We start from the raw sequence: 27,368 nt of genomic DNA, 5'->3' as shown, positions 1-27,368 counted from the left end.
TATGTTTTCTACTAACTTTGTGTTGCAATTACAGCATAAATGTTTTTAAAGACTACAAATGACAGGTTTTTCAGCTATTAAACACAAGTTTTAAGGGTTTAAGGGTTTAATGCACACTTGTTCACTTCCCCATGGCCTTTGGGTCTGGTGTAGATTTTACAGTGTATAGTGTTCACTGGTGAATGAAGCGGTTCATAGTGTAAACATGAGCAATACATTGCTTTATATTTCGGGGAGTGATTTGGGATTCGGGTGTAGTTTAGTTTACAGGTGCAGTACCTGATGTGGTAGTGAGTAAGTGATTAGTTTTGGTCTCTGCACAGAGTGAGAATTAAACACAGTGTAAATGGAAGGCGTGCATCTGCTGAACAGCGCTGTGTTGTAGTTTCACTTCTGTCCTGTAGGGGGCAGCAGTGTGGCGCGTGGCGCTTGAAGCGACAAAAACCCGGAAGCACCGAAGAAGCAGCAGCAGTAGCGGTGTAGACAAGATGGCGGACAGCAGAGAGAAAGGGTTACAGGATTACAGGAAGAAATTACTGGAGCATAAAGAGATCGATGGGCGGCTGAAGGAGTGTGAGTGCCGCAGCGGACTTTATATTTATGACATTAACCGCTGGGTGAAGTGTGTGTGGTGTGTGTCAGCAGTTTATAGGGGTTAATGAGCGGCGCAGTGTAGCGCGCTGTGTCATCATACACACACACACACACACACACACACACACACACACACACACACTCTCCCACACACTCCATTCATAACTAACACACACACACACACACACACACACACACACACACACACACACACGGTTAATGATACAACAGACTAGACTTCACTGATACTCTATTTTCTAACCGGTTAATGGTGGTGTGTTACAGTGAGAGAGCAGCTGAAGGAGCTGACCAAGCAGTATGAGAAATCTGAGAATGACCTGAAAGCGCTGCAGAGTGTCGGACAGGTGAAGGGTGCCAATATTTATACACACAGGCATGAGTTCAGATGCTTATTAACATGCAATATGCTGTAGTGTAGTTGTACAGATATGTAGTTGTACAGATGTGTATAAGTCATAACATGATTAAAAGAAGTGTATTATTTATTTAGCTCGTGTGTGTGTGTGTGTGTGTGTGTGTGTGTGTGTGTGTGTAGATTGTAGGTGAGGTGTTGAAGCAGCTGACAGAGGAAAAGTGTAAGTGTGTGTTTGTATGTTTCTGATTATTACAGCTTGTGTACACCCCACTGAGCACTCACTGTGTGTGTGTGTGTGTGTGTGTGTGTGTGTGTGTGTGTGTGTTTCAGTTATTGTTAAAGCCACTAATGGGCCACGCTACGTGGTGGGCTGCAGGAGACAGGTAAACACTCAGTCTAGGTGTGATGTCACTTCCTGTTTGGCTGTGTGTGTGTGTGTGTGTGTGTGTGTTTTCTGATGTCGCTGTTTTTCTACAGCTGGATAAGACAAAGCTGAAGCCTGGAACCCGAGTGGCGCTGGATATGACCACCCTCACCATCATGAGGTGTACACACAAACACACACACGCACACTCACACACGCACACTGCTCCTAGTGGTGTCTTGAAACGTGAGAATCGTACACAGCTTCACTCACTGCTGTAACACTGTGTGTGTGTGTGTGTGTGTGTGTGTGTGTGTGTGTGTGTCTGTGTGTCTGTCTGTCTGTCTGTCTGTCTGTCTCAGGTATTTGCCGCGTGAGGTGGACCCGTTGGTGTATAACATGTCTCATGAGGATCCAGGAATTGTGTCTTATTCTGAGATTGGAGGATTATCAGAACAGATCAGAGAGCTCAGAGAGGTGAGGACATCGCTCACACACACACACACACTGTCCATGTCCAGTGTTTAAATCAGTGTTGAGTAATAAACACACAGAAGACTACATCTCTGACAGTAACAGCCAATCAGATACACTGTTGCTTCAGCTAATTTGCATAAAATTGACTGTCCCAGCCCAGTCTTTCGACATCATTAGAAGCTCCAGTGCATTATGGGTAAACTCTATACTGTACACGTTACACTATATATTACACTTAGACACATCTCGCTCTTTCCAGTATGGTGGTCACACTGATGTGTTGCAGCAGCTAACGTGTGTGTGTCTGTCTCTGTGTGTGTGTGTGTAGGTGATTGAGCTGCCTCTGACAAACCCTGAGCTGTTCCAGCGTGTGGGCATCATCCCTCCTAAAGGCTGCCTGCTCTACGGACCACCAGGTGTGTGTAGTAATGTGTGTGTAACGTGTGTGTGTGTGTGTGTGTGTGTGTAGTAATCTGTGTGTGTAGTAATCTGTGTGTGTAGTAATCTGTGTGTGTAGTAATCTGTGTGTGTAACGTGTGTGTAACGTGTGTGTGTAGTAATGTGTGTGTGTGTGTGTGTGTGTGTGTGTGTAGTAATGTATATGTAACAAGTGTGTGTAACGTGTGTGTGTGTGTGTGTAGTAATGTGTATGTGTGTGTGTAACGTGTGCGTGTGTAGTAATGTGTGTAACGTGTGTGTAGTAATGTGTGTGTGTGTAACGTGTGTGTGTGATACAGGCACTGGGAAAACCCTGCTAGCGAGAGCTGTGGCCAGTCAGCTGGACTGCAACTTCCTCAAGGTAAACTTTATTATTACACACACCTCTCACAGTGCAGTGCATTATGGGTAATACACAGTTTTTCTCATTTGCAGTGCATTATGGGTAACACACTCTTTTTAAACTTGGGTTTAATTTAAAGTGGATTAAATTAGAGTTTTTTAGTTAAGTTTACACACGGAGATGTCTGTAGAACTTGACTGGAGTCCACCTGTGGCTAATTCACCTGATTGGTCATGACGTAGAAATCAGGCACACACCTGTGTGTATAATATCCCACAATGCACAGTGTGTGTCAGACCAAACACCACTCCATGAAGTCCATGGATTTCTCAGGAGACCTCTGAAAGCCTCTGAGCAGCAGTGATGAGGAGATGGTGAGAGTTGAAGAAACGATGAATGATCCAGGGAGATCCTTGAAGAGAACCTGCTCCAGAGTGCACATCACCTCAGACTGGGGTGAAGGTTCAACTTTCAGCAACGTCCAGCCAACACAACGCTGCAGCTTCTTCAGGACGAGACTCTGAATGTTCTTCAGTGGCCCACACATGAACCCCACAGAACATTAGTGGAGAGAGCTGAAGATGGAAGTTCACAGACGCTCCAAATCCAGTCTGGTTGAGTTGCAGTGGATCTGGCCGGAAGAATGGGAGAAACTGAACACAAGTTAGGGGTTGGTTAGGTGTTCATGGAAGAGGTGGGTCTTTAGCTGTTTTTTGAAGACAGTGACAGATGTCCGGATTGAGGTTGGAATCTCATTCCACCACTGAGGAACTGTTAGTGTGAAGGTTCTGGAAAGGGATCTTGAGCCACGCTGAGTAGGTACTACTAAGCGTTGGTCGTTGATTGATCACAGATTGCGTGAGGGAATGTAAGCCTTCAGGAGAGAGTTGAGGTAGGGGGCGCTGTTCCAGACAAGGTCTTGTAGGTGAGCATCAAGGCCTTGAATTTGATGCGGGCAACTACAGGAAGCCAGTGGAGGAGATGAAGAGGGATGTGACATGGGTTCTCTTGGGCTGGTTGAAGACGAGGCGTGCTGCTGCATTCTGAATCATCTGAAGGGGTTTGATGGAGCTGCTGGGAGGCCCGAGAGTAGTGAGTTGCAGTAGTCCAGTTTTGAGATAACAAGAGCCTGGACTAGTATCTGCGTAGCCTGAGAAAGGGCCAAGAGCACAGGTTGTGGGACGACTAGAGAGGAGGAGTTTTGAGACCTGAGTCTCTGAGAGAGGAGAGAAGGAGGACAGTTCAGAGTTACATGGAGGAGGAGCTGGTCTATGCGAGTCTGTGGTGGAGAACTGGTTCCTGATTGATGTAACCTTGTTGGAAAAGAAAGTGGTGAAGTCGTCTGTTAGGAGGTGATGTGTGAGCTGGTCTGGAGGTTAGGGGCAGATGCTGTCAAGAGACGATGTTAGAGTGGAACATAGCATTTCAGTTGCGGTGTTTAAGTCCAGTGAGGAGAGGTGGCTATCAGAAGAGGGAAGTGAGGTTGTGACAATGGAGGAGAAGTGTGAGGGGGGGAAAGGGAGCGGAGAAAGGCGACTGAAGGTGGAGACAGTGAAGGGGGTGAGGGGAGAGAAATAGAGAACTGGATAACGAAATGGTCAGAGGTGTGGAGAGGAGTAATGAGAAGATTGTGTGTGGTGCAGTTACGTGTGAGGATGAGGTCGAGTTGTTAACTGTCGAGTGGTGAACTGCTTGAGGTCAAACCTGGGAAGGAGAGCAAGAAAGTCAGCTGCATGTGGCTTATCTAGGTGAATGTTGAAGTCACCGAGGACCACAAGAGGAGTTCCATCATCCGGGATGGTGGACAGTAGCATGTCAAATTCATCATTGAACTTCCCCAGTTGACCTGGAGGTCGATAGACAACAAGAAAGTGCATTTTGGCAGGATCAGTGACTGTAACAGCATGAAAATCAAAGGAAGTGTAGGATCAAGCGGGAGAGAGAGATGTAAATTTCCATGTTTTGGAGAGAAGCAAACCTGTACCACCCCCTCGTCTGTTGGGACATGACGTATGGGAGAAGTTGAAGTTGGAGGCTAGGGCAGCGGGTGTGGCAGTGTTCCCAGTATGGATCCAGGTCTCAGTCAGAGCCAGCACACTGAGGTTCTAGTGGGTTGCGAAGTCAGGAATGAAGTCTTCCTTGTTCACCGCAGATCAGCAGTTCCAAAGTCTGATAGAGAATGAGAAGGAATCTGCTGAGACCACATGCAGAGAGCGTAGGGTGTTTAAATTGCGTACTTTCCTGGGAGTGTGCCGTGGTCTGTACCTGTGGTGAATAACGGATAAACTGATGACACGTGTTAGTGTGTAAACAGGTAAACAGTGAGGGGAAGAGAGGAGGAAAAGGTGGAGAGAGGGAGAAAAGTATACTTAGCAGCGTGAGCGGTGTCTTGTCGGTGTCCTTGCTCGGTGGCCTCATGCAAAGTGTAATCGCGTGAACGAGCGACTCCCGGCCGAAACTGAATATGAATATCGGAATTATCTCTGATCTAGCAACGTGTAAACAGCTCGTAGCAACAAGGAAGTGCAGTTACAGCTTCTGTCTGACAACCGATGCTAAAACTAGCGTCAACTAAAAATCAAGAAGAAACCACCCACTGTTCACCCTGAGTGAATAATCTCTCTGCTGTGGGTTCAGGTGACACACTAATATAGTCCTCAACAAGTGTGCAGGTGTTGTATTGTATGATGGTGTGTGTGTGTGTAGATGGTGTATTAGTATATATGATGGTATGTGTGTGTGTAGATGGTGTATTAGTATATATGATGGTGTGTGTGTGTTTGTAGGTGGTGTATTAGTGTATATGATGGTGTGTGTGTGTGTGTAGGTGGTGTCGAGCTCCATCGTGGATAAGTATATCGGTGAAAGCGCTCGGCTGATCAGAGAGATGTTTAATTACGCTCGAGATCATCAGCCCTGCATCATCTTCATGGACGAGATCGACGCCATCGGTAACCTCCATCACACACTCCGCTTATTATACACTGTTACACTGTATACTGGACTGTGTAATCACTGATACTATGTGTGTGTGTGTGTTTCAGGTGGACGGCGTTTCTCTGAGGGAACTTCAGCAGATCGTGAGATCCAGAGAACCCTGATGGAGGTGATCATTACTGTCCCACTACTTTCTATAAAACAGGAGAACTGCTGTGGGGCCAGTGCTGTCCAGTTAATGTGTGTGTGTGTGTGTGTGTGTGTGTGTCTTAGCTGCTGAATCAGATGGACGGGTTTGACACTCTGCACCGTGTGAAGATGATCATGGCTACTAATCGTCCTGACACACTGGACCCGGCTCTGCTCCGGCCCGGGAGACTCGACAGGAAGATCCGTAAGACTGTATTTTACCTTCTCTCCACACACACACACACACACACACACACCCCTCGTCTCGCTATGCGTGTTTTTGTTTCTATAATAAACCTCACACACAGGAAGTGATGTAATAGTCCACTTCACACTTCACGTGGGTTCCTGCTCGTTTATCTGTAGTTCTGAAGGTTTCTGTAGTAAACAGATGTTTATTTTATTTATAAACACTGCGGAATCTGGTTTACTTCCTGTTTCCTGTTCAGATATCGAGTTGCCCAATGAGCAGGCTCGTCTGGACATCCTGAAGATCCACTCAGGTCCCATCACTAAACACGGAGACATCGGTGAGACACTGATTTATCTACACACACACACACACAATATATATATATATATATATATATATATATATATATATATATATATATATATATATATATATATATATATATATATATCTCACACCGGTTATTTCTGCACTTAGAATTCTCTGCAAGTGTTTAACCTCCTCACTCACTGGGGTTACGTCCACACACCCTTCATGCCCACACACCCTTCATGTCCACACACCCTTCATGCCCACACACCCTTCACGTCCACACACCCTTCATGCCCACACACCCTTTACGGCTGGCACACAGATGTAAAATTGCTGGTCTTGAAGAAGAGAGACGTGTTCCTGTACAGTTTCGGTATAATGGCTTTACACCGCAGTCCTGACCACGCAGTCTGATTGGCTGATGTAGATATGTGAGACACACCCCTGATCAGAGGCCAGCAGTAGGTTATTTACGTCTGTAACCAGCGCCGTCTCTGTGCAGTGATGAGGTCTAAATCCTGACTGAAAGATTTCAGGAATATTCCTATGAGCGTAACTGCGGATCCTGTTGTGGGATCTTGGAGATAAATCAGCAGTTTAATAACGTCTGGTGTAAATATTAACGCGTGTTTATTTTTGTTCAGATTACGAGGCGATTGTGAAACTGTCAGACGGATTTAACGGAGCTGATCTGCGTAACGTCTGCACTGAAGCTGGTAAAATAACCGTACACCCCTTTCACCCTGATCCGTGTCTGATCATATGAGTGTGTTTACAGTGTGTGTGTGTGTGTGTGTGTGTGTGTGTGTGTGTGTGTTCCTCCACAGGGATGTTTGCTATCCGTGCTGATCGGGATTTTGTCACTCAGGAGGACTTTATGAAGGCAGTGAGGAAAGTCGCAGACTCCAAAAAGCTTGAATCCAAACTGGATTATAAACCTGTTTAAAGTAAAACCTCAGCTCTGACACACACACACACACACACGGTGACAGAGCTGAGTAAATGTTTATTTTGTTTCTTTTTGTTATGTTTAGTATAATGCGGCGAGTTCAGATTTAAACACGTGTGTAAAACCACCACCCTTCAGAAGGCTGCTTCCTTAGTGTGTGTGTGTGTGTGTGTGCGCGCGCCTTCTTAGGGTCCCTAGTTTTGTGTTTATTAGGACGCAGCAGTGTTTCTGAACACACTCTTGTGACGTCAGCGCTGACTTTGTTTAATCTGAAATAAATAATTACACATTGTTTATCACCTCATTAAAGTTTCGTACTGAATCAGTGTCCTGTTTTTCTTTATGGTAATTATCTCATTTGAATATCGACTCCACCTCTTCGTTAAAGAGTAGGAACAACCCTTACTTTAATCTTAATGATGAAATGTAAAAGCGGCTGTGGTTTGGGAGTTTCTAATAAGAACACTACACTGAGAACTCAAGTCCTCTGTGATGATTTATTTATTAAATCTACAATTATAGCAAATAAAATCAACAGTTTTGTTTTTTCAGCACATTTCACTTTTATTTCGATTATTTTAAAGTAACACTCCTCTGATTGACACTTGTGACTTTAAACACTGATGACTTTAAACATCAGTTTAATGTTTATTAGTAGACTAATAAATATATAAAATAATATTTATATACACAATATTACAGCGTTTGTCCTAAACTACATCGTGTTCACTACGTAGTGCACTAGCTTTAATGTTTTATACACAGTGGAGGAAATTTACTACACATCCCATAATGCACTGCAGCAGGTCAGTGACCAAACTATGTCTACATACCACCCATAGTGCACTGCATTATGATGAAAAGGGGGTGTGGTCTGGGACACGCCCACAGTGGGCTGATCACAGTGACATGTTTGTGGTATGAATTGAATTTCAGTGTAATTTTATTTACACAGGAGTGTGTTCTGAATAACATCAGATTCAGATGATGAAGTAAAATGAAAAGTTCCTGCTACTTTAGTTCCTCCAAAAGGGTTTTGAAATCATCACTGTTTAAAATAACAATCATTAAAAAGCAGTGCTGTGCATGTCTGTGTTATAAGCCCTGCCCCTCGGGACAGGGGGGAGTGGTTGTGGGCGGAGACAGGGTGAAGGACTCGCAGACGAAGGCTCGGCACATGGGACAGTGCTGAAACCTCCACACACACTCGTCACACACACACGCATGACGACACGGTAACAACACACGGTTCACCGCCGCATTCTGACACACCACACAGTCCCGCCCTACAGTTCCTGGCCACGCCCCCTCTGTATCCGAGTCCACCTCTTCATCCTTTGGTTCTTCTTCATGTGGCTTTACCTCTTCCTCCGTAGGGGTGGGGCTTGTGCCGTCAGTGGACATGAAGAGTGGCTGTGAAGAAATGTTAGACATGTTCAGATGTTACTATGGAAACAGAGAAACAGCCAATGAGGCCAATCAGCATGTGTTTACCTTTAGATCGAACATGTTTCCATCAGCAGTGAGCAGGACGTGGAACAGGATCCTCGCAGAGAGCCGGTACTTATCATCAGGAACGTGGAGAACTGTAACACTCAACACCTGCAACAACCATTGTTCATCATCAGCAACAGCATCAGCTCCATCATCACAACCAACCTCCTCATCATCACCTCAATCACCACACTCATCACGTCCATCACCACCCTTCTAATCATCACCTCCATCACCACCACCACCCTCCTCATCATCACCTCCATCACCATCACCTCAATCACCATCACCACGCTCCTCACCATCACCACCACCCTTCTCATCATCACCTTCATCACCATCACCACCCCTCATCATCACCTCCATCACCACCTTCCACATCACCTCAATCACCACCACCCTCCTCAACATCATCTCCATCATCACCACCACCACCCTCTTCATCACCTCCATCACCACCCTCCTCATCATCACCTCAATCATCACCACCACCCTCATCATCACCTCAATCATCACCACCACCCTCCTAATCATCATCTCCATCATCACCATGACCCTACTCATCCCTCATCCACCTCCATATCACCTTCCTCATCAGCTCCATCATCACCACCCTCATCACCTTCCTCAACACCTCAATCACCACCACCCTCCTCAACATCATCTCCATCATCACCACCACCCTACTCATCCCTCATCATCACCTCCATATCACCTTCCTCATCAGCTCAATCATCACCACCACCCTCCTCAACATCATCTCCATCATCACCACCACCCTCCTCATCATCACCTCAATCATCACCACCACCCTCCTCATCATCACCTCAATCATCACCACCACCCTCCTAATCATCTCCATCATCACCACCACCCTCCTCATCATCACCTCAATCATCACCACCACCCTCCTAATCATCATCTCCATCATCACCACCACCCTCCTCATCATCACCTCAATCATCACCACCACCCTCCTAATCATCATCTCCATCATCACCACCACCCTCCTCATCATCACCTCAATCATCACCACCACCCTCCTAATCATCATCTCCATCATCACCACCACCCTCCTCATCATCAGCTCCATCATCACCACCACCCTCCTCATCATCAGCTCCATCATCACCACCACCCTCCTCATCATCAGCTCCATCATCACCACCACCCTCCTCATCATCAGCTCCATCATCACCACCACCCTCCTCATCAGCTCCATCATCACCACAACCCTCCTCTCCATCATCACCACCCCCTCATCGTGACCTCCATCATCATCATCACCCTCCTCATCACCACCACCTTCCTCATCACCATCATCATCAGCAGCAGCAGCAGCAGCCCCACTATCATAACCATAATGATAATGATGAGGATGGTAATGATAGTGTTTACTATCATGGTCATGTCCACCATCCACCATCTCCATAATATTCATCATCATCATCATGACTTACAGTGTGAACAGAATGGTGTGTGTGTGTGTGTGTGTGTGTGTGTGTGTTACTCACAATGTCGTAGGCATCTCTGTCCTCCACCTTAGCTAAAGTGAGAACAGCGACTAGCGGATAGCGATCTCTTGGGAGGAAGCCGAAATCTGTTACTCCGAGATCTGAAGGCATCTGAGTGATGCACTCCGACCTCTGACCTTTACCCATGCTGACATCATCGTCAAAGATCAACTCATATACACACTAACATTCATAATTACAGCGTTATTACACATTATAATACTCACTATTAATGAGCGTTAATGACATTAAGAACAGGTGAAGGCGTGTTAATGACAGCAGGGATAGGTGAAGGCGTGCTAATGACAGTAAGGACAGGTGAAGGAGTGTTAATGACAGTAAGGACAGGTGAAGGCGTGTTAATGACAGTAAGGACAGGTGAAGGTATGTTAATGACAGTAAGGACAGGTGAAGGCGTGTTAATGACAGTAAGGACAGGTGAAGGCGTGTTAATGACAGTAAGGACAGGTGAAGGTATGTTAATGACAGTAAGGACAGGTGAAGGCGTGTTAATGACAGTAAGGACAGGTGAAGGCGTGTTAATGACAGGACAGGTGAAGGCGTGTTAATGACAGTAAGGACAGGTGAAGGCGTGTTAATGACATTAAGAACAGGTGAAGGCATGTTAATGACAGCAGGGATAGGTGAAGGCGTGCTAATGACAGTAAGGACAGGTGAAGGCGTGTTAATGACAGTAAGGACAGGTGAAGGTATGTTAATGACAGTAAGGACAGGTGAAGGCGTGTTAATGACAGTAAGGACAGGTGAAGGCGTGTTAATGACAGTAAGGGCAGGTGAAGGCGTGCTAATGACAGTAAGGACAGGTGAAGGAGTGTTAATGACAGTAAGGACAGGTGAAGGTGTGTTAATGACAGTAAAGTCAGGTGAAGGTGTGTTAATGACAGTAAGGACAGGTGAAGGTGTGTTAATGACAGTAAGGACAGGTGAAGGCGTGTTAATGACAGTGTTAATAACAGTAAAGACAGGTGAAGGTGTGTTAATGACAGTAAGGACAGGTGAAGGCGTGTTAATGACAGTGTTAATGACAATAAGGACAGGTGAAGGTGTGTTAATGACAGTGTTAATGACAGTAAGGACAGGTGAAGGTGTGTTAATGACGGTGTTAATGGCAGTAAGGACAGGTAAAGGCGTGTTAATGACAGTAAGGACAGGTGAAGGTGTGTTAATAACAGTAAGGACAGGTGAAGGCGTGTTAATGACAGTGTTAATGACAATAAGGACAGGTGAAGGTGTGTTAATGACAGCAGGGATAGGTGAAGGCGTGTTAATGACAGTAAGGACAGGTGAAGGTGTGTTAATGACAGTAAGGACAGGTGAAGGCGTGTTAATGACAGTGTTAATGACAATAAGGACAGGTGAAGCTGTGTTAATGACAGTGTTAATGACAGTAAGGACAGGTGAAGGTATGTTAATGACAGTAAGGACAGGTGAAGGCGTGTTAATGACAGTAAGGACAGGTGAAGGCGTGTTAATGACAGTAAGGACAGGTGAAGGCGTGTTAGTGACAGTAAGGACAGGTGAAGGCGTGTTAGTGACAGTAAGGACAGGTGAAGGTGTGTTAATGACAGTGTTAGTGACAGTAAGGACAGGTGAAGGTGTGTTAATGACAGTGTTAATGACAGTCAGTAAGGACAGGTGAAGGTGTGTTAATGACAGTGTTAATGACAGTAAGGACAGGTGGAGGTGTGTTAATGACGGTGTTAATGACAGTAAGGACAGGTGGAGGTGTGTTAATGACGGTGTTAATGACAGTAAGGATACATGAAGGTGTGGCAGTGGAGGTACTGCCCCTGTAAAGCCTGTTGGAATAAATGCGCTGTGTTCAGTCTTCGTGTGTAGCGGTGTTCCTGCAGGGCAAACTGTAGAGCCTGAACACTGCAGCCCCAATAACAACTCAACACACACTCCTCTAAACAATATGGCTGCAGACATACACCATCTGAAAGTACACACACACACACACACACACACACACATTAACATGGCAGTTTGCTCTGTGAGACAGACAGACAGACAGACAGGCGAAGTGTGGTGTTTTACCCGTTACTGATACCAGTGTGGTGTTTGTGTTGATCTCCAGAGAGAACGGATTGGGAACCTGAACCATCTTCTTCTCTGGAGCAGGAGGAAGAGAATCACCTTCATCTGAACTTCTCACAATCACCGGCACATCAAAGCCAAACCTGCGCACACACACACACACACACACACACACACACACATCAAACACCATACATACATATACACACACACACACACACACACACCAAACACCACACATACACATCAAACACCACACACACACATACACCAAACACCACCCACCCACACACACACACACACACACATACACATCAAACATCATATACACATACACATCAAACACCACACACACATCAAACACCACACACACATCAAACACCACACACACACATCAAACACTACACACACATCAAACACTACACACACATCAAACACACACACACACACACTGAACACCACACGCACACTGAACACTACACACACAGAGACAGACACACTGAACACTACACACACACACACACACACACTTACCAGCCCAGCACTGCAGCCACAGTCAGGATGAAACACACTGCTATCACACTGATGTAAAAAAGTGGAGAATATTCATACAGCTTTACTATAAACTCCGCCGCCATACCGGAAATATACCGGAAATATACCGGAAATAAAACATTCACTAACACAGTGTTAATTTAGAATACAACCGCACATCAGAGAGTTCCTGTGAAATTACGGAACTAAAATAACACACAGCGGCGCTGTCACAACACTGGAACCTCCGGATAACACACACTTCCGGTTTAACAGCAGCTACGGCGGCCTCGTGGATCAAACCGCGAATAGAAAATAAACTCGCTGTAGATACTCCTGCTAGTTTTGACCATCGATGCTTGTCCTCATTGAGGCTTAGTTGCTGTTTTAGGGGTTAGGTGTAGCATTTTTCTTTGTTAATATAAAGGTTGATTGAAATAACTAACACAGAAACAAGTGTATGTGTATGATAAAGTATGATTAATTGTTGTTATATTCACTGTAAAATATTTTTTTTAATTAAATTTCCTTATATTGTATATTTTAGAATATTAGTAATATTATTAATTATATGTATTTATTGAACTTGTCTCACACTGCTGTGTACCTGCACTTTATGTAGTCCTGCGTACTGTTCTGTGTTGCATCTTGGTCCTGGACAAATGTCATTTCATTCTAATGTATACAGGTATACAGAGGAATGACAATTAAAAACCAACTTGAACTTGATTTAACTTGAATATAGTGTATGCAGTATGAGGGAACATGGTGCAGGACAGTTCACTGATAAAATGATAAACTACTTTAAAATAGAGGTTCATTAGTTCAAAACAGCTTATTACCATCTGTTATCTTCCTTCTGCCAATCTGAGACATCAGTGTTGTTTATTTCATTATTTCTCTTCTTTACACATTCCTCAACTTTATTAAGCTGCTGTCTGTCCTCTGGCTTCGCTGAAACATACAGCTGTGTATCATCAGCATAACAGTGGAAGATAATTCCATGTTTATGAATAATTTGACCTAGAGGTAGCAAATATAAAGTAAAAAGCAGTGGGCCTAGAACCTTGTGGAACACCAAACTTTACCTCAGTAGGAATAGAGATTTACATCTGATCATGATAGAGATCAGTGGGTAATTTTTTTTATCTGAAACCTCAGAGTACATGATATATTGACTCTTTGCAATTAGCTTGAACAATAATAATAAATGGTCATTCTCTGTAAAGAGTGAATTATTACCTAGACTACTATTTTCACTTAAACTTAAAGTCATAAACCTTGCAAGTTTGTGACAGTAAAATTGTTTTGCACAATGTTAATGATCCCAATGATCCCCATTCACAGTGTCTATCAGAATAAGCTATATTTGTGGTGATATAATCTATTGTTCAGCTCCGTCACCTACCAGGTCAAACACTTCCACATTGTCCAGCTCCACGTCCATGTGGTCGTAAGATGTGTAGTGTACTACAGGTTTGTCAATGAGTTTGAGTGTAGTTGTAGTCATTAGCTGCTGCTTAATGTAGCTGCAACATTAATCTGCTTGTCTGTTTGTAACAGTCTATATTTGTCACCCATTATAACAGATTATAACAGGGCATTACCAGATTTATTCCTCCTTTACTGTCATAATGCGCTGAACTCTTCTGGAAGGCTTTCCACTAGATTTTTGGGTGTGGCTGTGGGGATTAGTGTTCATTCAGCTACAAGAGCGTTGGTGAGGTTGAAGTCAGGTGCTGATGTTGATGTGAGGAGACTCCAGTTCAACCCAAAGGTGTTCAGTGGGGTTGACGTCAGGGTTCATGGAGCTCGCTTTGTGCACAGTGTGTCATGCTGGAACAAGTTTTTGGATTCTTAGTTCCACTGAAGGGAAATTGTAAATCTACAGCATACATAGACCTTCTATACATTTGTGTGCTTTAGACTTTGTTGAATATATATAATGAATTTTTTTTATAATGAATTTGTTTTAATTCACATAAAAATCACATTGCTGATGCAGGATGAGATCTTGAACTAAAGTTAAGTATAACAGCTTTAATTCTACAATAAATAACCCACCAAATAGTCAGTGAATTGGATATGGTTATATAGTTTACAAATTAATCAATCCACACTAACATTAGTAAGTAAGTAAGTAAGTAAATTTTATTTATGTAGCACATTTCACACAGCGAAGCTGACCAAAGTGCTGAACAGAGTAAGGAAAGTAAAATAGAAAACAGAATAAAACTAAATAGACAGACAATAGACAAGTAAAAATTAGATTAAAAAGCCTGGGAGAAGAGATATGTTTTAAGCCTCTTTTTAAAAGTGGTAATAGAAGGTGCAAGGCGGATGTCCAGTGGCAATTGATTCCATAGACGAGGGGCAGCAACTGAAAAAGCTCTATCCCCCTTTATTTTTAACGAAGGATCGAAGGACATGCAAAAGAAACCTATCAGAAGATCTTAGAAGTCTGTTCAATTAATGTGGTGTAAGAAGATCCTTGAGATAGGAAGGAGCTTGATCATTAAGAGTTTTAAAAACAAACATCAGAATCTTAAACTGAATCCTAAAATGGACCGGAGCGATGCTAAAATTGTGGTGACACAATCAAATTTCTTTGCCCTGGTCAACAGCCTTGCAGTTGCATTCTGAACCATCTGAAGACGAGCCAGAGATGACCGAGGAAGACCCCAGTACAATGAATTACAATATTCTAAGTGCGAAGTGATAAAAGCATGAATAACCTTCTCCAAATCCTGGAAAGACAAAAATGTTTTAAGTTTAGAAATAATCCGTAGTTGATAAAAATTATTCTTAACGACCGAATTTATTTGCTTGGTTAAGCATAATTCTGAGTCCAGAATGAAGCCAAGGTTCCGAACCTGGGAAGAAATTGAGGGAAAGTGATTATGAAGCTCATTAATGAGACCATCTCTCAATCTCAGGTGGCCAAAAACAATTATTTTGGTTTTGTCTTCATTAACTCGGAGGAAATTATTTGTTAACAATTTTTTAATGTCGTCCAGACAGTCCAACAATGGCTGAATGGAGTCACCAGCTTTCAATGGAATGTACAACTGGGTATCATCAGCATATAAATGAAAAGAGACATTGTGAGCCCTAATAATATTACCCAACGGCCGCATATATAAGTTAAAAAGAAGTGGGCCCAGAATGGAGCCTTGAGGAACACCACTAATAATAGGACTAGAAGAAGAGGAGAAATTACCCAACGCTAGCGAAAAGGACCTGTCCTTAAGATATGAGCTGATCCATTGTAGGGCGGTACCCTTGATACCAAACAGATGCTCTAAACGCCAGAGAAGTATGTTATGGTCTACAGTGTCAAAGGCAGCTGTAAGATCTAGTAGCATCAACTGCCAGTAAAATGTCATTGGACACTTTTAACAAAGCAGACTCCGTGCTATGAAAAGCAATGAAACCAGAATGTAAAGGTTCCAATATATTAGCTGAATTTAAAAACAGGAGCAATTGACTGTACTACTTTCTCTAACAGCTTTGACAGAAACGGTAGCTTAGAGACAGGCCGATAATTATTAAAGCAACCTTCATCCAAACCCTGTTTCTTAAGCAAAGATTGAACAATAGCATGCTTAAAACAATTTGGGACCCCCCCTGCATCCAGAGAAGAATTTATCAACACCTGGATACTGGGCACAATTTCAGAAAAAGCTGCTTTCATAATCACAGAAGGAACAACATCAAGTGTAGTGGCTGTTATTTTCATCTGGTTAACCAGATCACACAGTTCCTTTAGAGAAACGTGTTGAAATTGATCAAATGAAACCGGTAAAGCCAGTGAATTCGGGGACAGGTCTGAGATCTGCGAAGTGAAGGAAGAACGAATGGTCATTACTTTATCAGCAAAAAACTTTAAAAACTTCTCACAAAGTTCAGCCGAGGGTTCCCCATGGAATTGGCAACTCGGATTAATAATTAAATTTATCGTGGTGAATAAAATCTTAGGTCTATGACAGTGTGTAGTGATTAAATCAGAGAAATACCTAGACCTAGCTGACTTGGCTGCATTCTGAAATTTAAACAGACAATCTTTAAAAATCTGAAAGGACACGGTTAAATGATCATGTTCCATCTCCGATCGGCCAGTAATAAGATAAACGATTTGGTTGTTTTAGCTTAAAAGGGGCAATGGAATCTAAAATATTAGAACAAAATGTGTAAAATAAGGCAATCAAATCATCAGGGCCAGAAGAAGACTCTGCAGCACCCAAGATAGAGCTTTCAACAGCATTAGCTTGATAACTTTCACTAAACTGAGAGGCAGTGAGTGAATTAATAACACAGGAGTAATATCCTGAGGGAATAGAGCTGGCAGCAGGGGCATTAAAAACAATGGGCTTGTGATCAGAGAAGGAAGCATCTTCAATATTATCATCATCAACAGCGGTTCCATATGACAATATAAGGTCTAGTGTATGACCAAGGACATGAGTTGCCTGATTCATGTGTTGAATAAGACCAAAGGAATCCCAGATATTACAAAATTCAGTAACCACGGGTCGACCAGGGCAGCAGACATGCACATTAAAATCACCCAATAATAACAAACGATCATACAACGGAACAATAGAAGTTAAAAAATCACAAAAATCACTTAAAAAGGCATTGTCCGGGTTAGGTGGCCTATAGATCAAAGCACAGAATAGCGTGGAAGAGGTCGACTCTAACACAACACACTGCACCTCAAACGACGAGTAAATCCCAACAGAAACTCTCCGAATGTTCAGTGACTGTTTAAAAACCATAGCAACCCCACCGCCCTTACCACAAGACCTTGGAGTACCAATAAAGGGCCTTGGAGTACTAATAAAACAACAGTTCGGTGGACAGAGTTCCTCGAAGACGGTTGACTCACCAGGACTGACCCAGGTCTCCGTCAGGAATAAAATATAAAAAGCTATGTCTGGCAGAAAAGTCATTTAAGATGAAAGTTTTGTTGCACACAGACCGAGCGTTAACTAGGGCCATATTCAGAGGAGACTGAGGTAACGAGGTAAGGTCCGGTGAAAGGAATTCCAGTTGCCGGAGATTTAAACAGTTCACTCTTCTTTGACGAATCCGTAATCGTGGAGGAGCAGAACAATTAGATGAGTGTAGGAAGTCCGGGGAAATAGGCAGATGAAAAACATATCTGTAATCCCATGACCGCCTCCAAATTTATAGTAACCAAGGGAAACTGAATCGATTGTATGGAGGAAGCGATTGTCCGTCTGATTCTCACCCGAACACCAGCACGATTCCCTCTCTTCCTGCGGCGCTTCCTTAGAGGAGGAAAGCAGCAAGGTCTCAGGCGAGTACACTCCACCGCGGGCTGGCTGGACGAGGATTGAAAAACGAGAATACAGAGCAGGACAAAATCCCAGATGAGCTCCTGTACAGCTTCTGATGTTAAGCAAAGCTTGATGATTGTAGGTCAACACTGAATCTGCATGATATCAGTGTGACACGATACACAGTAAAAACAGCACAGATGCCAGACGAACAGACATAACAGATACAACAAACTGTAATAGACGGGAAAGACGGGTGGATTGACGACACACTGAACATCTTCATTCAGTCCTCAGCATCCTCTGTATGAGACCCATTCTGGATTTTTCTCATGGTAATGCTGTAAGAGGGAATAGGACAGACTAATCAAACATGATCATGTGTTTATCATGGTTAATTCCTCCTTTCAGGATTATATATTCATACAATATACACAACAATATATAGAATATTTCTCTCTTATACACAGACACACCTCTAATATATACAGAAACAGTTACTCACTGTAGTGTGTCCAGTTTACATTCTGGATTGTCCAGTATTTCAGAGAGCAGCTTCATTCCTTTTTTTCCTGTTTTATTACCGTTCAGATTCAGTTCTCTCAGCTGTGATGAGGAGTTTGACTTCAGAGCTGAACCCACAGCAACACAACCTTCATCTTCAATAGAGCAGTAATACATCCTGCAGAGAGGGAAAGAGGAATACAGATCACACACAGAGCTCCAGACAAAAATATATTACGTGTTTGTATTAATTTTATGCAGTATATACATTTGAAATGGTTTTTTGTTGTCAGTGAATAGATCTGACCATGTTCATTTTTCAGGTTACAGATACTGTTCTCTAAGTGTTTTGTAATATTATTCCTTCTCCTCCTTTGTAAGGCTGCAATCCTCAGTGAGATTACACCCACACAGCCTAATACAGAAATAATGACACTCAGAGTAAGAACTTTCATAGTAAAACCTTATAAATGCAAAAGTCAAATGTTCAATCCTGTTAATGTTACTAAAGTTACAGAGCTATTAACTAGTACTAGTTGGTAGTAAACATTTAGACTATAGTAACAGTAAGGTGTGTGTGGTTTATCAGAATGGTGTGATTTTGGGGAACAAGCGGAAAAGTGATGGTTAATGCATCACACTTGCATTTTATGTCCAATGAAAACATTTACACACAACTTTAGAAAACATTGATAAATGAGATAGATGTGTGTATGTTTGTGTGACATACAAGGTCAGATTTTCCCGGTCAAGATGCGACATCACACTTTAACTAAATTCTCAATTTGATGTGTCAGTATATTGACCAATATATTCAAGAGCCTGCATTATAAAGTCTGCTGTTCACAATAAAACACAGATTATTTTTATTTTTTATCATTATACGCTTCTCCTGAGCGTGCTGTTTACAAGAGACTAGTGCCTACATTCAGCTGCAAGCAGGAGCTGGAATTATGTTGTTTAAACAGGATCATTAAAAGAGGGCGCAAGGGTGGTGGAATGAAACATTTAACATTTATATTTAATACATATTTAAACATTATTTTTTATAGTTTTGCATTACTGCATTAATTTATACTAATTTCTCTCTAAATGTTTGAAAATGTCACAGTTGAAAATTGTATAGCATTTTTTTTTTTTTTTTACATTTGGCAATGCTAAATGTGCAAAAACTGAGCAGGATTTTAGAACATTTTACAAATGGCACCCCATATGGAACAGCGCTAGTGAATTTTAAAATGAAGTTGATTGTGATGCCTTTCATATCTGCTGAGATTGGAAAGTTTTCTTTGGAATGAGATGAAGGTCTCTTTCCAGAAAAATGGAAATTAATTGAGACTGACCAATCACAGTCTTGGAAACATGAATGTTATTCTCACCCCCAAAGTCTCAAAATACAGGTTGAGGACACGCAGAACAGAAGTACACTCATGCAACTGAAGCTTCTGTATATGCTTCATTCACCGCTTAACACTCGTGATTAGCCTTATATGTTTGCAAATCAGCCCATGCTCTCTTTAAATAAGGCAACTAGCTTATTCTGTTCAATGAGCTCAGATCAGTTACTCTCACTGTCTTTATAAATGTGAATTCCATATGGAAGATTCCCCCAAGGTCTGTTTTGTGGAAACGGTTCAGATTCCTGGTGAATTAGTGGTGGACTGAACTAGAGGTCGCGCGATAGGGTGTAGATTTGCATATGGATGGTAGGGACATAGGAGGGCAGAATTGTCCCTACCAATATTTGCAAACTCGTTCGCATTATCTTTGGAGTGAAGTCATGTAAATTCCATAGCATACTCTCCCAGAAGCTCCAGGATTTAGGCATGCTAGTATTTGATTGGCTGAAAGGGAGGGGCTATCTGAAGGCTCACCTTACGTGCAAATATCGAACTGCCAGTGTAGAGTACAGACACGGAGGCGAGGGCTGATCGGCTGACAATGGTAACCAAGTTATCAAGGCTGTCAGTCCATACCTCAAGCATGGGTGAAAAATGTATTCTTTCAGATGACTTTACTCCCTTTCCTCTATTGCCTGCACGGCACAGCATACATAAAGTATTTTTTCCCATGCCAACACGTTTTGTACTTTGTAGATATCATGCTACCAAAAAAACGACGAGACATCAGGAGCTTTTCCCCACCCAAAGCATAAGTAATAGGTAGTAAACTAACTGTCCAGTAGACACATTGATTTAAAATGAAAACCTGTTAGCCTCGCACTGCGGAAAGTAATCTCAACTGATGTTAGTTAACAGTGTTAGCTAGTGTTAACTAGCAAGCTAACCCTGGCTTCTGTCATCTGCAGGCTCACAGTCAGGTTGCTAGCTGAAACATAAAATAGCTGCATATATGAAATTATGTTGAGTTGAATTTTAGTCTAGAAATCCCATGAAAAGTCATCATTTAATGAATGAATTTGTGTGCAGGAAACGCAGCAGCAGGCTGAAGTAGAGCAGGATGAAACAGCTGCGTCATCAGGGTTTCAGGTAAGGTCCTAATTATGAATTATATTTTGGAGCTGTAGGGAGGACAGGCAGTGTTGAAGAGGGAACAGCCATTGGCGCTGAATGTGCATTGTTGTGCACATTGTGTAAATCTTATAACACAATGTGCTTGCAGTGCCTCTCCCCTAGTACGTGACGCATTACAGTGGGTCCATGAACTTGGAACTCTTCGCAACCAATCAGGGAAATTCAAGGGGCTATTGGTTGGACAGGCAATATCAGAGGGGCATACCAAAACAGTGAAACCTCTGTGTCCGACTAGGTGGACAGTGCATGGACAAGCTGTTGATAGAGTTCTTAGTCAGTATGAGGCTGTGTTGTCCAGTTTGGAGGAAATGGCCTCAGTTGGTTCCGACTCTGGCACAAGGGCCAATGGTCTCCTAGATCGCTTCCAGAAGGGCAAGACTGTTCTTGGACTGCAGGTAGCATCAGAGGTGTTGGGAGAGCTTGAGTGCCTAAACAAGTCATTGCAAAAGCAGTCCCAAGCAATTGAGGGCATGCAGGTTGCTGGTGAGTATGTTAGCTCAACTCTTCAAAAAAAGAGGAATGAGGAAACGTTTGAAGAAGTGTTTCAGAAGGCAGTGTCAATGACAGACTCCCTGGGTATTGAGCCAATTCAAATCTCTCACCAAAGAAATCCCCCCAAAGGGTTCCCTGGTAGGGCTAGTCAGCATAAGCCAAAAACACCAGAGGAGTACTATAGGATAGAATTTTTCAAGGTGTTGGACAGTTTGGATGTTCAATTTAAAGAACGGTTTAACCAACCAGACTTGCAGATCTTGAAAAAAGTTGAGAATGTTCTTACTGGGCAAATTGATGATGTCATTATCCAGAGATAAACAGAGATAGTTTGAAGGTTCAGCTGCCAATGTTTCTCTCAAAGAATACATACATGTCAAGTAGCGAAGCTGCAGATACCCTAAGAGGAATGCCAAGTGAGGTAAGAGGCTTATTCGATGAGGTTGAGAAGCTTGTTAGGGTGTTGTTAGTCGTCCCTGTGGCCTCAGCTGAAGCAGAATGAAGCTTTAGTGCACTCAAAAGACTGAAAACTTGGTTAAGATCTACCATGTCTCAGCAGCACCTTAATAATGTAGCTGTATGTCATGTACATCAAGAGGCCCTTGACCAAGTAGATCTTAAAGATACTTGGCAACAGTTTGTATCTGTCAATGACCGACATAGGCATCTGTTTGGATTGTTTAAACAGACACCAAGGACTATCATGAAGAATGTTGATGTTGGATGCAAAACATTTTTTTATTTTTTTCTCTTTTCCATTAACAAGTAATTTCATAGTTTACTTTCTTTTAGTCTTTGATCTGTTGCTTTGTATAATTTGTGTTTAAATGTAAATACAGATCTTAATGTAAATATAGATGTTATATTTTGATAAACCATTTGGTTGTCAACATTAAACAGTCCTTTTTTCCCCCTGGGTGGGTGGATGGGTGTCGCTACCAATATTGAGACCAAATCTATGCCCTTGCAAGTAACCGATTAAGCCATCGATAGTTTTTAAAACTGATACTGAGTGAAAACATAACACTCAAAGTAAAATATTGCTGAACACTATACTCAAAAATAAACAGTACTGACTGTACCACAAAAATATACTGCACTTTTAAAAATGTAATTAATGTATAAATAATATACATTAACTATTAATAAATAGTAAAGTAAATAAAAAGAAATGCATCCAAACTGAACCAAAAATAACCCTCCAAATAAATAAAAATATAGACATCCAAAATGAATCAGAAAACACTTCCAGTGTAAAAAAAGTTGTGTCAGCGATTGGTGCCTCTCGAGGCCGCTCTCGTGCTGTATGATGACAGCGGACCCTTCTCAGGCGCTCCCGCAACAGACGCAACCGGAGGTGCCGATTAGTCAGCAAAACCCATAAATCGGTCGACCTCTAGACTGAACCATTACAGTGTGCTGAATCTGCCAACAAGTGTACAATACACTACAGATGAAAAAACACTGGGTTGAGCCTTTTGGATCATTTAATTGGCTTATTTTCTCAGTCTTGGGTAGTTTTTGGGTAGTTTTGTGTAACCCAACCGCTGGTTTGTAACTGGGTCATCATCACTGACAGATGAATCAATGCCCCCTTCCCCCACCCCGACACCTCAGCCCAACTCCTTGTGTCAAATCAGCTTAGTTTGAATTCAGGTGGAGGTAGTGGTTTTTGAGGTTAGGAAACCAAATGACCACCGGTAAGTTAGCGCTCATCACTGTTTAGCGTTAATGCTGCTAACAATACCTGGCCGAGTTTGTGATATTTAGGCGGGGAGCTCTCAAAAATATATTCATTGTAAAACAGTAACTCATCGAGTGATAATTAACTTTACCTTTAACACCGGCTTCAAAAGTGAATATCATGTACCGCTTCCTTAGTGTTGGTGTTACACTACTAGTGTCATGTGTTTATGTAGCTGTGAAATATGGACTGAGATTATTCTGTAATTCTCTGGGTCTGTATCTGCATCTGGCTCTGAGTTAGGGTTAGCAGCCTGGATGCTGTCACCAAGTAGGAATGCGTGATGCTAACCTGGACATGTTGGAATACAAACACTCTTACTAAAATACTCTTACATAGTTTGTGATTCTGTAACACAATTTCTCAGTTAAAGCCCAAAGGCTTTTGTCCATATTTTATAGCTAACAAATAACCAACACTCTTTTTGCTCTTTTATCGCTTTTCAGATGGAAGAGAGTGGGACTCTTGTCTTCCCAGATGGAGGGAGATGTATAAGAAGACGCATCGACTCCAATTCTTACATCTGTCAAATGTTTTAATGATTTTAATAAATATCACCTGAATTTCATGCAAGTATTTGTTTATTTTGTGAGCATTTTAGTAGAATTTTAGCACACAAACAAATTGCATTTTAGGATAATTGTAGGGAAAAAAGTATAAACATCACATCTGTGTTATTTGTGTTATTTTTAACACCTCTTTGTGTGGAAATGTTTAACACACAGCATGTGGTAAATGTACTAACACACTGATTGTTGTCCTTAACTAGACACACAGGTGTGTTCAAAATGAACACCACTGAGTAAAGGTTCATGTCAAAATATTTATATATAAGACATTACTGTACACTGAAAAAGCAAAAATGTGCGATAACAGTCCAGTTTATGACATTAAATAATGTCACATTAAATGCACCACTATCTTCATTAGCTTTGGATTACTTTGTAATTAGTTTGTAATGCTCACTGGATTATACGTTTGTTACTCAACTTTTTGGATGTTTTAAATGTCTCCTTTGATCAAAATCTTAAATATATGACTAATTTGAGTACTTTACTTCAAAGTCTAGATATAAACACTACTTTAGAGGCTCTAGCGATACATTTCTGAACACCTTCTTGTGTATAAATAACCCTGAAAATATGAACCCATTTATGAAATAAAATTAACCCAGTGCTTTAACCCAAAATGTGTTCTGTCCTATACTTACCCAGCCGTTGGTTTAAAAATGACCCACTTTGGTTTGTTTTTAACCCAGTGTTTCTTAGAGTGTAGCATTCATACCGCAAACACACACACACACACACACACACACACACACACACACACACACACTGCTGCATTCTGACCTTTCCTCACTGATTCAACCTGGGCTAACAGAAATCACTATGGTGAAGAATTTCATATTCAGTATTGCAGAGAATAGTATTCAAAATACACTTTGAGCTACTAGAAGGTACATAACTTTGACAACACAAATAACTAACAGCTGAATGGGGAAAAGCTCCATGCTTCAGACACACCCCCTTGTGAGTCACATCACTGAAAGCTTACCCATATTTAATTTTGTTTCGTTCTAATGCACATTGTTTTGTATTACACAGCTAAGAGTCAGAATGGACCACATAAGCACGGTGTTATTATTGAGTTCCAGTTATTGTACTTTATAAAGTTGAATCAAAATTGGAAATCAGTGTGTATTTTTTATCTACAGTGTAATAGTGATGCTCTTACTGCAGTTTCTCCAGTGTACAGTGTGGATTCTCCAGTCCAGCAGAGAGCAGCTTCACTCCTGAATCCTGCAGGTTATTGTGACTCAGGTTCAGTTTTCTCAGTCTGGAGGAGTTTGATCTGAGAACTGAGGACAGATCTCTACAGCTTTCCCCTGTCAGATTACACCCACACAGACTGGAAGAGAAATAATGACATTTATTACATTTAGCACTGAGTTGCACATCACTAGTGCATTCGTTCCAGCAGATGTGATTTTAGAGAAAATGTAGGGGTTAAATCAAGTAACTAATTAGTTTTCCCTACATTCCACAGTCTGTGATGCTGCTGCTTGATAATAAGCAGCTCTGGGAATGCCAATAAAGAACACTGAACTCATTGTCATGTTCATGAAACCAGTTTGAGATTAATTTTGCTTTGTGACATGGTGCATTATGAAGATGGTAAATTTTGGCCATGAAGGGATGCACATATACTCAAATAGACTGTGGCATTCACGCTATGATTGATTAATTAGAAATGAATTGGTATTAATTGTGCCACATTCCCCACACCATTACACCACCTCCACCAGCCTGGACTGTTGACACAAGGAAGGTTGGGTCCATGGATTCATGTTGTTGGTGCCAAACTCTGACCCGACCATCTGTATGCCTCAGCAGAACTCGAGATTCATCAAACCAGGTTACGTTTCTCCAGTCTTCATCTGTCCAGTGCTGGTGAGCCTGTGCCCACTGCAGCCTCAGCTTTCTGTTCTTGGCTGACAGAAGAGGAACCTGATGTGGTCTTCTGCTATTGTAGCTCATCCTCCTCAAGGTTTGATGTGTTGTGCATTCTGAGATGTGTTTCTGCTCACCACAATTGTACAGAGTGATTATCTGAGTTACTGTAGCCTTTCTGTCAGCTTGAACCAGTCTGACCGTTCTCCTCTGACCTCTCTCATCAACACGGTGTTTCTGTCCACAGAACTGGATGTGTTTTTTAAGATCAGGAATTATAGGTCAAAATCACTGAGATGATATTTTCTGACCATTCTGATGGTTGATGTGAACATTATGAAGCTGCTGACCCCTATTGGCATGATTTTATGCACTGCACTCCTGCCACATGATTGGATGATTAGATAATTGCACGAATGTTTAGGTACAGGTGTTCCTAATAAAGTGCTCACTTAGTAAACCATCTAAAGGGATGCAGTTTGTAATATTTTCCATCAAGGCCATTCACCACATGTGGAGTCTTTGAACTTCCACCATATTTCTCTCTCTATTGTTCTCCTGTTTCACATACCAGGACACACAGCTATGTATCTCACATGGTTTTCAGTTTCAAAAGAACTCTAGAGCACAAAGTGTGTGTCCATTCACACAGGTGATCAGTTTCATCATGTGCAGCAGTAAAAGACGTTGGAGTGATTATTGACTCCAGCCTATCATTTGATGCTCATGTAGATAATATTACTAGGATAGTCTTCTTAAATCTCAGAAATATTTCTAAGATAAGAAATATATTGTCACTACATGATGCAGAAATATTAGTTCATGCTTTCGTCACCTCTAGACTAGATTACTGTAATGTCTTACTCAGTGCGTTTACATGGACAACAATAATCCACTATTAACCCGATTAAGACCATACTCTAATTAAGAAACTACCATGTAAACAGCAATTTTTAATTACTTTAATCTAATTAAGGTCATACTCAAAGTAAACACTAAATGAATTAAAGCATGTGGAGTATTCCTGTTTTATTTTTATTTTATTATCGACGTGTATTACAGACATGTAAACACCTTAATCACATTATTAACGTCGTGTGAGAGTTTTCACCGCATTGTGCGACAGGACACGATCACAAACGGCAGTGCTCAACCGTTTTATGGCGAACAAGAGAGTTCGGCTGCGTCCCAAACCGCGAAATTTCCTGCTATAGGCCTGTAGTAGGTGAAATACATGTATCTCGGCTACTATATAGACAGTAAGTATGCGGTTTGGGACGCAGCCCAGGGATTCAAGCAGTTGTCTATTAGCATGTATAGCATGACTAATAATTAACTGCACTTAAAGCGTTAGTAAAAAAATTTAATAAAATCACCCAAAACTGTATACGGTTCCATAACGAAGACCAACTGTATGTTGATTCGTGAAATTCTGGAGGAACGTCGGACGGCGTGGCGCGGTGACGTAATGACGTGTGCTGTTAATCATGTAAAACGGGTGACGGGTATGGTAAATGATTTCATTTCATACCTTTATTAATGAGTTCATTATTTATCGATTAGTTA

General features: G+C 41.9%; 3 protein-coding genes across 6 annotated transcripts in view; 1 reads left to right on the top strand and 2 right to left on the bottom strand.

The window, feature by feature from the left end:
• Window positions 1-437: 437 nt before the first annotated feature.
• On the top strand, window positions 438-7,494 carry psmc6 (proteasome 26S subunit, ATPase 6). The gene is made up of 14 exons (XM_053614177.1): window positions 438-573; window positions 880-959; window positions 1,151-1,190; window positions 1,301-1,353; window positions 1,448-1,515; window positions 1,697-1,811; window positions 2,140-2,227; window positions 2,549-2,610; window positions 5,420-5,543; window positions 5,637-5,698; window positions 5,803-5,923; window positions 6,168-6,248; window positions 6,868-6,939; window positions 7,051-7,494. The coding sequence occupies exons 1-14, from the start codon at window positions 489-491 to the stop codon at window positions 7,167-7,169; spliced, it is 1,170 nt and encodes a 389-aa protein (XP_053470152.1). The 5' UTR covers window positions 438-488; the 3' UTR covers window positions 7,170-7,494.
• A 79-nt stretch (window positions 7,495-7,573) lies between these two features.
• Window positions 7,574-13,030, bottom strand: cgrrf1 (cell growth regulator with ring finger domain 1). Of its 2 annotated transcripts, none has more exons than XM_053614182.1 (6): window positions 12,776-13,030; window positions 12,242-12,384; window positions 11,963-12,140; window positions 10,181-10,328; window positions 8,667-8,774; window positions 7,574-8,585 (listed from the first exon to the last, which is right to left on the bottom strand). In XM_053614182.1, exons 1-6 carry the CDS (start codon window positions 12,877-12,879, stop codon window positions 8,268-8,270), a joined length of 999 nt encoding a protein of 332 aa, XP_053470157.1. In that variant the 5' UTR covers window positions 12,880-13,030; the 3' UTR covers window positions 7,574-8,267. The 2 variants fall into 2 exon arrangements, with proteins under 2 accessions (XP_053470157.1, XP_053470158.1); XM_053614183.1 differs by having other exon boundaries at window positions 12,341-12,384.
• Window positions 13,031-14,908: 1,878 nt separating this feature from the next.
• The window catches only part of LOC128601176 (NLR family CARD domain-containing protein 3-like), a 37,217-nt gene continuing 24,757 nt past the window's right edge, over window positions 14,909-27,368 (bottom strand). For 2 of the 3 annotated variants that reach the window (XM_053614169.1, XM_053614170.1), the window contains exons 8-10: window positions 25,087-25,260; window positions 18,584-18,760; window positions 14,909-18,419 (exon numbers count right to left, since the gene is read on the bottom strand). In XM_053614169.1, coding sequence (XP_053470144.1) covers window positions 18,365-18,419; window positions 18,584-18,760; window positions 25,087-25,260 — 406 coding nt within the window. In that variant the 3' untranslated portion in view covers window positions 14,909-18,364. The remainder of the gene's footprint in view (window positions 18,420-18,583; window positions 18,761-25,086; window positions 25,261-27,368) is intronic. The other variant, XM_053614172.1, reaches the window with a different exon arrangement.

This window comes from Ictalurus furcatus, chromosome 25 (genome assembly GCF_023375685.1).
Source record: "Ictalurus furcatus strain D&B chromosome 25, Billie_1.0, whole genome shotgun sequence".
Taxonomy (NCBI): Eukaryota; Metazoa; Chordata; class Actinopteri; order Siluriformes; family Ictaluridae; genus Ictalurus; species Ictalurus furcatus.
This window is presented reverse-complemented; position numbering and strand designations above follow the sequence as displayed.

Excerpts from the sequence above, each read along its gene's own strand:
- psmc6 (XM_053614177.1), top strand. The coding sequence starts at position 489 with ATGGCGGACAGCAGAGAGAAAGGGTTACAGGATTACAGGAAGAAATTA. Across the intron at positions 5,699-5,802 it reads TCCAGAGAACCCTGATGGAG|CTGCTGAATCAGATGGACGG; the intron begins GTGATCATTACT and ends TGTGTGTCTTAG. Across the intron at positions 5,924-6,167 it reads GAGACTCGACAGGAAGATCC|ATATCGAGTTGCCCAATGAG; the intron begins GTAAGACTGTAT and ends TTTCCTGTTCAG.
- cgrrf1 (XM_053614182.1), bottom strand. The coding sequence starts at position 12,879 with ATGGCGGCGGAGTTTATAGTAAAGCTGTATGAATATTCTCCACTTTTT. Across the intron at positions 8,775-10,180 it reads ACAGAGATGCCTACGACATT|GTGTTGAGTGTTACAGTTCT; the intron begins GTGAGTAACACA and ends TGGTTGTTGCAG. Across the intron at positions 8,586-8,666 it reads GAAACATGTTCGATCTAAAG|CCACTCTTCATGTCCACTGA; the intron begins GTAAACACATGC and ends ATTTCTTCACAG.